We start from the raw sequence: 12,323 nt of genomic DNA on the forward strand, positions 1-12,323 counted from the left end.
TAAATGTATTGAATTTCAAATAACTGTAATATGCGCTGTATTCTTTGGAATCTTTAGCTTTCGTTTAATTTTTGACCAAACTCATCCAAACAGCGCAATGTGAAACCATTTCTTGGGATCGATTACATTCGCGAATACTCAGCCAACTTCCCTTGAAAAGGGTTTAAATCTGTCGATTTTAGAAACCACCGTCCGCCACTGGCTGCATGGTGCAAGGTTCTTTAATCCAGTTTCAGAAATAAAATCACGTCCCGATTCCGGTAGCTCATCGCAAGCACAAAACCTGTCACTACTTGACTTATCATTCGGGCAAGTTTTGCGATACGACAGCGATACCAGTCGAGGGTGTATCATGGCTCACCTTGGTACACCGTCAGATTTTTTTTGCTCCCTTTTATGGCGTTCATTCATCCCGCCTCACTATCGAACCGAATCGCTCCGCACACAGGAACGTGACGCATTCAATTTTAATTAGAACATCACTGCTGCTGCTGCTGCTCGACAGCATCCACCGGCACAGCTCGCTCGGTAGTGGAAATCCAGTCGGAAAACCCCGTTTTTGCCGTGTGATCGATTATAGGTACTGATGCAATTTTTGCCCAATTTCGGGTGCGATCCTTTTCACTCCAAGCGCCCACCCCAAATCCCAACATAACTGACTGACTTCTCCTCTTTTTTTTCGTTTCATTTTGCAGGCACTTCATTCGGAAACAGTCTGTCCGATCCGCTGCTCGATCCGGACTTCATCGACAGCCCACCGATGGTGCAGCCCAAGTTCACTTCCCGGTCGCAGTCGGTCCGGGCCGTCATTGGCGATACGATTACGCTTCCCTGCGAGGTGGAAAATCTAGGTGAGTTTTTTCCTGAATTCTTTTCCTTCATGAACTGTTTCGGAGCAACGGGGAAAAAAGCTCCTCACTGTACAACAAACAGCCAAAATAGGGCCTGTTCAACCCAACATGTTTCCCGTTTTATGCTTGTTTGACAGATAGAATGAAAAGCAGCCCGAGGGACATCACCTTGTCGAGAGAAGGGAGCGTGTTGCTGCAGGATTTTTGGGAACTTTCTTCGCTTCTGTTGCAACACAGACGCAAAGACACATTCAAATAAATCGTACCTCACGAGAGCGAAGGAGAGAGCGAAGATGTACAAAGGTATCATGTTGAAATTGGTTACCGTTCTCATCTTGTTGAGCTCGTGCGGGGTGTTTTTTGTCCCAGTTTCGTTTTCGCTTTAAACATCCCGGACATGGTGCTGGCGATGTTAGAAGAAGCAAGCGGGAAAACCATCTTACCCCCAAAACCAAAATTGTTCAAATTCTGCAGGCAGCGTGGAAAGGCACCATTTTCTCGACATGTGGCTTGCAGCTTTTTACGGGCTGAAAGTTTCACCTGTCTCGCACGGGAACACACATTCCTTCCGACCGTGGGGAAAAACTCGGTGCCCTTGTCGTCTAATCTGGCCGATTACAGGATCCCATCAATCTACATGCTTATGTACAGGGAGTCGTGCCCTGGATGGATTGAGGAATTACACGCCTGGGAAGACGATTACTGGGAATCTTTGCGTGTGTTATTTAGGAAATTAAATTCACCAGCCAGCAAACCAAACGCCAAACCGGGTTCGGTGGAAGTTTTACCGGCAAGAGCATCATCAGCCTGATTAAAGAGAGAGAGTGTGCGTGCTAGGTATTATTTTAATGGAATTGATAATTTAGCGCACAATCCAATTTAAGGAAATGCTGTATTATCGGCGTACAGACAGACAACGAAGAAAAAAAAAGCACACAGTACGAATCAATTTGATCAGCTTAAGCGTATGTGAATAGACACAAAAACACGCGAGTTCACCTGTTGCTGCGCTGCTACATTTTCCATCCCGGCATTAAATTGGTGCTTCCGGGCGTGTTGGAATTGGCAAAAAAAATCCTCCCGGTCCACGTATCGTATTTTCTGTTTCAACAAACGCGGCTAATGCGATCCCACCACCAGTCCCCCTGCCGGCCATTCGGTACGTACGTGCGTTTAAGTTGTTATTTTAATTGAATCATCGAGCGTCCTAACGCCCGCGACCGGACGCAGTTCATTTTGCCCCCGGTTGCCAATTGCGATGCGAAACGATGCGTAAAAATATACACGCATTTACTAAATCAAATAGCATGATAATTAATTTTTCACATCCCGCACTGCTCGCACCCGATGATCGGTCGCGTAATGGGCAGCGCTTTTACGCTCCACACTTATTAGCCACTTTTGCTTCGGCATCGAGTGTACCGATGCACCGAAAATGCACTCATAATTGCAGTCTAAGAGGATGAGCAAGGTACGTTGATGCTGTTTAATGTATTCCGGCATGGTTATGTAAGCATGTATGAGGGTGAGTGTGTGTGTGTGTTTTTGTATAAATTATTTCAACCTGCATCGGAGCTGGAACCGTCACACGATCGACGGCACCTGTTTACACTGCACAGTGGGCATTGAGTAATTTTTACTTTTTAAAACTTCGGAAAAAATCCGAAAAAAAAATTTTATCACATTTTTTACATATTCACTTTTATTAAAGATTTTCATGTTACATGCCCTATAAGGTGTTTAATTTTATTACATGTATTTGACGTTGAGATTAAACCTTAATTGTATTGACTGCTGATATGATCACAAATATAAACTTTCAAATCACTAGGACAAAAATGGTTACAATATTATGTAACAAAGAATGATGAATTTCAAATGAACTCCTGGATGAATGATAAAACAGCTCCTGTATATAGAAAGGCAAGTAAAACACTAGGCGTCTCCATCATCAGCACTACTAATCCTGTTTCGTGCAATTAATGCACCTTGGTCTCCTTTCTGCATAGCTTTAAGTTAAAAAGAAAGATTCCTTAAAAAAGAGACGTAATAATTTATCCTATTTTCTAATAAATATTAAAACACTATAACTAACACCTTTCAGCTATCCACCGTAACCACTGTGCATTATCACGAACGAGCTTGTGTGAGTGTGTGCGAGTATTTCAAAACGAATCCATCCATCGAACAAGCGGGGCTTAGGACAGGCACACACCATCCGCACCAAATGCCACGTGGAATGATGCACGTGGAAGCTGCATCCGTCGATGTTGCAATCGAACTGCAAATAAATGAACCGCATCCAATGGCAAAAGCTTCCACCGCCCGCACGAAAAAGCCCCGATGGGGTGCGATTGGGATCGGTATGCATGCGCGCATGTGGGTATGTGCTCGGTGCGCACATGTGTAGGTGGTATTTCAAATTTAATCCTACCAACCTTTCCACCCCGTTCGGTGGTGGCATTCACCGTGTCCTGGAACATAGATCTCACTGCAATCAAATGAACAGTCGGAAAATATGCTCACAGGTTCCGACACTTTTCCGGATGCATACCCACACACACACACACTACCACGTTCGAAACAAAACAAGCCCGCAACACATCCCGTAGAGGATTTTTCTCCCATTGAGCAGCATTGCAGCCCAATTGCAATGCATTTTCAATGTACCTTCATCAACGGGATTCGTTTCTTGTTTGGGGGGGGGGGCTGCTGATACGATTTTGGGGGTAGTTTTCTTCCAATCACACCTCACAGCCCACCCATTGTGCCGTTTTTCATGAAAGCGTGTTTAGTTTTAAAAGCATCACGCCTCTTTGCATCCCCAAAACAACACCCCACTGTGGTCCGGTGTCGTCCTTTGGGTTTGATTGTACCATGCACGGGCTAATTGTAATTGCAGTTCAAATCATTTTCCCGTGCGGTTCTGTTTTTTTTCGTTGCCCCATTCACCCGAACGTTTTTTGGGTGCTTTGATTTTCCCCCATTGTGTTCGGCGCGTTGTTACAGGTGCGATTGTAGGTGAAGTTAATTTGTTCAGCGTGGTGTTCTCCGATTTACGGGTGCTCAACGTCATGCACACATACACACAGTACAACCGGCGAGTTTCATCACCGTTTCCATTATTTTACATCACATATATAATGTTACCGGCGTGTGCGTGTTTGTTGCGGGAAAGCAGCCACCACCCACCAAAACGGGAACAAAACAAAACGCTCCATTATGAGCACAACCGTAAAACTGTCGGTAAAAATATATGTTCATTTCGGGCTCGTGGAACACAATATTTAGTGTGCATCTGCTCATTGTAACTGCGCAAATTAGGTGTTTTCTCGGAAATGTATTAATTTCATGGACATTTTCCGAGTGCTACGAATTTTGCAGACCCCTGCTACGGGGAAGGGTGCTTTTAAATTAAACTTTGGCGTGATATTCTAGATTATACATTTCAAGCATTTTGAATGAATGATTCGGTTGTACGGTGAACAAATAAATTTTATTTTTAGCACTTCGAGGAAAGTGCAACATGGAAATGTTTGCGTCAATGCAACATTTCGTGGAAGTGAAATATTAGTGTCGTAAATGAGTTTTAAGCTTGAATTTTAGTAATATCACCCGAAGCCCATCCGAATACGAATACCATAAAAGTCCCAATCACTCGTCATCCAAAACCATCGCGTTACTCAAAACGACACTCACAGCTCTCATTCCGACCACTCATTTCTAAAGCAAAATGTTCGCTTCTTAAATGCTTTTCCGTTCTGTCTGCAAGATCGTATTTTTCTCATAACTTTGTTTCATTTTTGTCAAATAGAGCACAGAAACAAGAAGAAATAAATCGTAAGTAATTAATGCTTACTTACCTGAGCTCATAACTGAGCTCTCTGTCAGTCAGCGTCACACTAAACGTCACTCGTCAGTGACTCGATAGCATAACTCCAAACTGCAATAGCCCGTAGCAACCATACCAGCACATTTATTAATTCAAGAACTTTTACAATTTTACATCAACACACACACACCGACTCTGTACACCGATCCGTCGCTTATTTTAGCTAATTTTTGCGTACAAAATCTAGCATAATAGCAAATTACAGTCCAAACGCCGGCTCATCGCTTCACCACCAGAAACATGCGAAACATTCTTTTCCCGCTCGGTTCGGGCGTGTACTGCTAGAGATTTAAATTTCGCATCCAAACTTTTGCTCCCAACAACATGATAGTCACCGGAACGCGGCGTTCCGTGGCAATGCGTTGTGCAGCGCAAGCCGTACCGTATTGTGCCGCTGATGTTTGCTGGCAGTTGGCTCCGCTCCGTGTTCCGAGCGGACATAATAAACAACCGGCGGCAGTACAACGCGCCGAACGCGCTTGATAAAACACAACTTCCCACGGCCAACCGCCCTTCGCTTCTCCGGTCGGGGAAAAGTCGTGGAAAATGTAAGACCACCGCCCGCCTGCTGGAGGGAAAATGCCAAGTAAGGAAAGTAAAATAGCAAACAAACAAAAAAACTACGCTCAAACAGGGAGCCAATTGCCACACGCGCTAATGCATTGTTATTATGGTTCCCGAAGTCCGAAACACACCATGCACCGCAGAAACAAAACTGCGAATTCGTGCCAAATGCCAATGCAGCAGCAGTAGCAGCCCTACCAACCAACACGGCCCGCCTGCATTACTTGCTTGCTTGCCTTTCTGTGCGGCTGTACATGCTGCCGGCAATTTTCGCGAAATTAGCAATCCTATTTCCATTTCGGTTGCAGAACCGCTGGCCATCATCTGCAAGCGCGTTTTTCGCATACCGTACCCGTGTTGTGGAACAATGCTTCGGAGCGCCTTTTTTCCCGCCAGTAGAGCTTTCTTTTTTTTCCTTTCTCTGTGTACGTGTGCGAGTGTGTGTGTGTGAGTAACTCACGGCAACATGAAAGAGATGATTTTAAATTAAGTTTTAAATTCATTTGCCAAACGGCAAAATGATTCTTCACCGCACGACTCGACCGAAGATTGCAATTTTTCGTCCGTTCCTGCCTTTTTCGCCCTGTTCAGACCATTTTCATTTTCCTTCGCAGGAATGTGATTCTCGCGTTTTCCTTTTTTTCCTATTTAAATTCCTGGGGTTTTTTTGTGGCTCAAAAAAGCGATACAACGACCAAGAGAAAGAGAGAGAGAGAGAGAGAGAGAGAGAGAGAGCGGGAGAGCAGGAGATCCCGGGCGCGCATAGTTCGACATTCGGGTTAGTGTAGTGTAGAATCGCCTGTGGGAACGGCATCACTTTTTTTCTCCCGAGTTAATGTCTGCTTCACTCATTATCGCTACGCGCCTCCAACACGGCTGCGATCGTCTTTGTTTTGCCATTTTCTTCCCCTTCTCCCCGAGCAGTCCCCGGTTTTTGCTTTATTGGCAAAAGGCAACGAACGTACGACCGGCTTCTAATGAGCAGATGGCTTACAGCGGGCGTATACGAGCGCGCGCACCGCCGACGAAAAGACAAAGTGGAAAGTGCATTTTAATTCGCTCATTAACATTAAACTATTCAATTATACATTTGCAACGATGATGTATGCTAATGGTAAAAGTTCCAATCCAATTTGTGCCAAGTGTAGATCAAGTTAGCAGACTGCGCGTCCTGAGTGGGTCTTTCTTTTCGCGTGTGGTTGTGGAGATCTTCTTGCGCTGGATGCACCAACCACACCAACCGCAAGTGAGCAAATTTGAGATTGGCCAAGTGTGGCATCAAAACGGGGAACAGTGAACCAATGAACGGGATGGAATGAAAAAGTGGTAAGCTTGAGCAGGTGTTGCTCATGAGTTTGTGAAGACGGATTTAATCGTGACGAATTTGCACAACTCACTAAACAGTCGTGTCGCATGAACAGATGCCAAAATTCATGAAGATCAGTGGTGGGAAACGAGCTTATGACGCCTGGTGAGCAATGAAATGCATTCGGTTTTCATATGAGGATAACTGCCGAGCTTTGGCAACCTAACATTAAAGGATATTAGTTTCTGTTTTACTCTTAGCTAGAGTCGCAAAGGTTCCCTTACTTGTCTAGATTAAATTTATCCGGAGTATAGTTGGTTTATCCAACCTCTTCATAACTGTGCTTTAAATATTTATTCCTAAAAATCATCAAATTTATAAAAAAAATGATATTTTACTTATTATAAAAACAATTACTCGCAAAAAACAATTCCAGACTATATTTTTTAAGGACTCAAAAACTAATTTTGATCGTTAATACCGCTCCATCAATCTCAAAAAGTTCGCTCAAACCAACGGGAACGATTGCTTCCGCGATGTATACCAGTTAACGCCCGTATAACAGTTAACGTATAACAGATATTCTTTTGAAATATTCACTCCATAGAAGAGTATCGATAACAGCATTACAAGTCAAGATATAATTGCATTTTCAAATCAACTAATCAGTGAACAACGAATGAACTAAAATGAACTCAGATGAACACCGCTGTCGAACGTTACCGGGACGTTTGAATCCAAGAATAGGTCTAATTTTTGTGAAAATTTTTAAATCCATTCTGCATAAAACCTAGACATTAAAAGGATGCCTGCAAGTAACAAAGTATTACATTTCAACAAACCATTTTGTTTGCGATTCATATCAACTTTGTGGCCTCCCCTGAGGCCTCTATATGCTATGAACAAGGAAATCGATGCCAGAAACTTTCCGCCACTAGCAAAAGAACAAAGAAGTCCTTGAACGCCGTTTGCGCCGCTGCACATCGATCTTACCTTGCTGGTGGTGGTCGTCCTTCAGGCTCGTAATCCTTGACAGTTCGAAACATGTTCGACCACCGGTTCCTTCTCGTGTGTATCCACTGCTTTTCATTTCCCAAACGTGTTTCGATCTCACTGTTATCCTTTCGTACACAAGTTTTATTCACGGTTCGTGTTTTTTTTTTTTTTTTTTTGCTCTCTTCCAACACCGTGCAGGCCGTAACATTCTGCTCTGGCGTCGAGGGAGTGCCGTCGTAACGGCCGCCAATCTTATCATTACCCGCGACACACGGTTCAAGCTGCTCGAGGGCTACAGTTTGCAGATTAAAAACGTTCGCCCGCAGGACGCCGGGGATTACAATTGCCAAATCGGTGACCACGACAACCGGGACCTGGTGCACACGGTCGAGATTCTGGTGCCACCCTCGGTACGCTCCAACCCGGAAACCGGTCACGTCACCGTCCGGAAGGGTGGCACGGCGACCCTCGAGTGCAAAGCCTCCGGCAACCCCGTCCCGAGCATCAGCTGGACCAGAAAGGTAAGCCAGTGGCGGATATTCCGCTGGAAAATCATGTCCTCTTTTTTTTGTGCTCCCTCTCACTCTTTCATTTTCCCTCCGTACCACATTCCTGAGTTTCTGATTTCCGATTTGGGTGGGGTTGGGTTGTTCTTGTGCATCCCGCAGGATTCGATACACGGCTCGCCGCATCTCTCCGAAGGGCCCACCCTGACGCTGGAAAACGTGAACCGGCAGGACAGTGGAACGTACCGGTGCTACGCAGACAACGGCATCCGGGAACCGGTGTTCGTCGACATGCAGCTGATTGTCCTCTGTGAGTAATTGATTCGGCAACGACGACGACTGCGCCAGTTTGCCCCAACAACCCGGTCCGATTGTGCCCGGAAGCAATCAGTCACTAATTGTGAAATGATTCGACAAAACACACCCGTGCGCCGTGTGTGTGCTTGGGTTCGAGCGGCCTGTGTACGGTTTGTGAGCCGGTGTCCGGTTGCTGGGGTCGGGCCGTTGGACCATTATGAAGTCCGGAGTTCCGAAATCCAAATCTCCAGCCCCGTGATCGATCTCGACTAGATTCGGATTGGATTAAAAATACATTTCTCAATTATGCTGGGATGGAGTGGCGTGAAACGATCCACATTTGATTACAGGACGGATGTTAGATTTTTTTTTTGTTTGACTATTTTTTATGAGTTTGATTAATATTGCGAATGTTTTACGTCTACTTTATTAGCTTATAAACACATTTTTATAGAAAACTGGCAATATTAAAGCTGTTTTTAATAATACTGTTTTGATGTTTAATTTCAAAAAGTCATAGTACTCTTTTTTTCTTCCTTCACCCTACAACATCGAGAGGTCTCGACCTACTATTTAAGGCTAAGGTAGACCTGATTACACCCGTCCAACTGACATGATCACCCCTGCGGACGAGAATAAGATCCGGGCTGAAGACCTAGCTACTACCAAGTATAGACAGCTCATTTCCGCGTAGTTTCTGCGTAAGATTGTTACAAAAATTAAGTCCACCAACCAGGAACCGACGGTGTATCAAACCGAACGCGGAACCAACACACCTTAAGGCTCACTCTCATCCTCATGTTCGTACAAAAGCCTTAAAAATAATTCTTCCAAAAATTACACTCACAGTTCGAACAACATTTACAGTGATGGTCAGAATTAAATAAGACCAGTTTCCCAGATTTCCAAATTTAACAAGCCTTCGTTTACTGGCTCGTTTCTCGAAACACTCTTCCTGCTGGCATTTTGCTCCCGTCGGCATGTTTCACATAACAATGTGAAATGATCATCATAATCGTATCATAGCGCCGGAATGCATACTAATCGTATTAGGGGTTTGCAAAACAAAACAAAAACCGTTCCAACAAACGGAACAAAGAATAAAAACCCCCACAAACCGTTTGGCAGTTTGTGTGTAAAATGGATGTGCTACTTCGTGGAAGTGGCATTCGGGGTGGCCAATGGTTGGGCCGAATGTGCCCTCTGGTTTCTTTCGAGAGCTGATTTTGATGGATTAAACTGTTGGCCTGCCTGCTTGATAAATATGTATATTTCTCTTTCTCTCTCTCTCTCGCTCCCTCTCTCTCTCTCTCCTCTTACAGCTCCACCGGAAATCACGGTCGAAAAATCGTGGGTCCACGCGGGTGAAGGCTACGAGGCACAGCTCGTCTGCACCGTACACGGAGATGCTAATCCTGAGGTAAGCACATGCAAACCTATCGTATCGGGCAAAAGAGTTCGTTAAAACGGAACGAGCCCTTTCTGGTCCGGTTTATAGCTGGGTTTTCCCGCTAAAAGGAATACATTGCAATAATCGTGTTAAAATCATTGGAACAATACTTTCTGATAGGAACCACACAAATTTGCACTTTATTTAGCTTGATCAAACGGCTAATGAGGTTTTCTATTACCAGTGGGCAGATCGAGCGTTATCTCTTATCCTTATCGAATCTCAAAGCTTGAAGCTAAAACTAGCCTGATGGAGCTACCTTGGATCAATAATGTTAATGTGAAGAGGAAGAAAAAAAAGGCAAACACCCTGTGCACTGTTCTTATCTAAAAGCCAAAGTAAGAAAGTTAAAAAAACACAGAACAGAGCAACACGCGCAGCACGAGCGTCGTGAGAGTGTTCTGCAAGCGTTCCCCGGGTCTACCAGAAGTCCCTAGTCACTGCTGCATAATGCATTCGGCAAAGCAGCACTGAAAAATGAAACCAATAAATCAATCCCACTGTGCTGCCGAGCCGGTAATGATGCTGGAAATGGCGCACCGGTTGGCTTTCTTGGCAGGGTTGCTGCACCACGAGCGCCACGAGAACAGCGATACCGGTTCGGTGGAAAAATTATGGAAAGCTGCCCGTAGTGCTGCCCCTTCAGCACGGCGAAAGGGCACGGGAATACATTACCCGTAATGGAGTTGGGATAAAAGTGGATTCTTTTAAAACTGGCTCGAGAAGAGATGGAAGAAGTGATGGTTTGGGCTTCGAAGGTTTAGTTTTGGAAGGAAGGAAAAACCTCTTATGGGAAAACCCGAGCCTTAAATCAATTTTCTTTTTGCTAAATTAACTGTAATGACTCAAAGTCTCGATAAACTAACTCACTAACCTAAAACACTCTTTTTCTTCTTCAATAATTGGTAGTTTTGATATTTAAATGGAAAAAAAACAATCTAAAAATGCTTTTCCGTTCCATTTTTCCACCATCTTTCCCCGTAACTGCTCCTCCCCGTGAAGCTGCAAACTATTGATGGAAAACCATTATGCTGAGTAAAATTGAGTTAGACGAGTTCCATTTCCCGAATGGCACCAAACTGTCAACCCTTTTGTGACTCTGTGTCTCTGTCGGCTGTGAAAGAGATGCCAGTGCGCTGGATAAGAATCGATTCGTTTTACAAACTGTAACGCTTGATTACTTACTGTCTTTCGCTTTCTCTTTCTCGTTGCACTGCCAGGTTATGTGGTACCAGGACTCGTTTCTGCTGCATCCCAACGACAGACGGACGATGGATACGCGGGGCGAAAAGCACTACCTAACCGTCCGGAACGTTCGAGCATCTGATTTTGGCAATTATAGGTAATGTTTCATCTTGTTTCGGGTGCCCAAGCGATGTCACTCGCGAGACTCTGCTTACAAATTAATGCCATTTTTTCGTATCAATCGTTGAATTTCGAATTTCTTCATCCCGCTGTTTTTCTCTCTCCACCGGAAGCTGCGTGGCGGAAAACTCACTCGGACGAGCGAAAAAGTACATCGAAGTATCGGGCCGGCCCGGACCGGCACAGTTCCATTCGCCGATGTACAGCCGGTATCGGGAGATGTACAACCTAACATGGAGCATTGAATCATTCCCGCTGATAGAGGAAATAAGATTACTCTACAGAAAATTAATGGTAAGTAACTCTCGCGCCGGGCCAAACGTCCGGGCTTTGCACAGTAGCGCCGAGTCGCCTTATCACCTCAGCTTCTTCCGTCAGGGTTTGGTTTGTGGTCGCTTAAGAAACCCCAGCAACACTTATCTTCTGGTACAAATTTATTCGCCTCCAACCGGCGGGCAACGATATTGCACCGGGGTTGTGTGGCGTTTGCTCGATACAGATACCTCGGATTCTAGGAAGCATAAGACCGTGTGTGTGTGTATGCAACAGTGCAACACACGACCAGGATTCTGCCTCGAGCTAGTATAATTTATTATGGCAAAGCAATGATTTCACGCTCGGCACCACGACGCCGGTGCATCCGGGGTTTTCCTTTGTATAAGTAATTATTGATTGTGTAGCGGTCGAGATGCAACTCTTAAATGGATATTGAACATAATTTAATTTGCAATACCTTGTAACCAATTTAATTTGAGCGAAATTCGTTTTAAATTACAAGTAATCATTCTTTCCGGTAAGAAACCCAACACACTGGTTACTTAAGCAGACATTTTGAGGATTAATTACACGACATTCAAATTAGACTGACAGCTTATCGTCAGCGGTCCATGCAATTGCTTCCCTTCTTAGTCAAACGCAGAAATTAAACCATTCCGCTTCCTCACGAAAAGGTGCATGCGTGCGTGTGCTAGATAAGCGGAGCGATAAAAACAATCTCCAATGATAAAAGAAAGACCCCCGCACCATGTCTAGACGGGCAAACTTTTATCAACAGTTTTCCATCCGTTGCTTAATTTTCTTTGTGCTCACCGTCAAA

General features: G+C 44.6%; 1 protein-coding gene across 3 annotated transcripts in view; it reads left to right on the top strand.

Moving 5' to 3' along the window:
• LOC118508223 (protein amalgam-like) overlaps positions 1-12,323 on the top strand; it is a 72,255-nt gene that overhangs the window by 56,072 nt on the left and 3,860 nt on the right. For all 3 annotated transcript variants that reach the window (XM_036047812.1, XM_036047813.1, XM_036047814.1), the window contains exons 3-8: positions 696-851; positions 7,808-8,130; positions 8,278-8,425; positions 9,735-9,832; positions 11,083-11,204; positions 11,341-11,521. In XM_036047812.1, the coding sequence (XP_035903705.1) occupies positions 696-851; positions 7,808-8,130; positions 8,278-8,425; positions 9,735-9,832; positions 11,083-11,204; positions 11,341-11,521 (1,028 nt within the window). The remainder of the gene's footprint in view (positions 1-695; positions 852-7,807; positions 8,131-8,277; positions 8,426-9,734; positions 9,833-11,082; positions 11,205-11,340; positions 11,522-12,323) is intronic.

This window comes from Anopheles stephensi, chromosome 2 (genome assembly GCF_013141755.1).
Source record: "Anopheles stephensi strain Indian chromosome 2, UCI_ANSTEP_V1.0, whole genome shotgun sequence".
Lineage (NCBI taxonomy): Eukaryota > Metazoa > Arthropoda > Insecta > Diptera > Culicidae > Anopheles > Anopheles stephensi.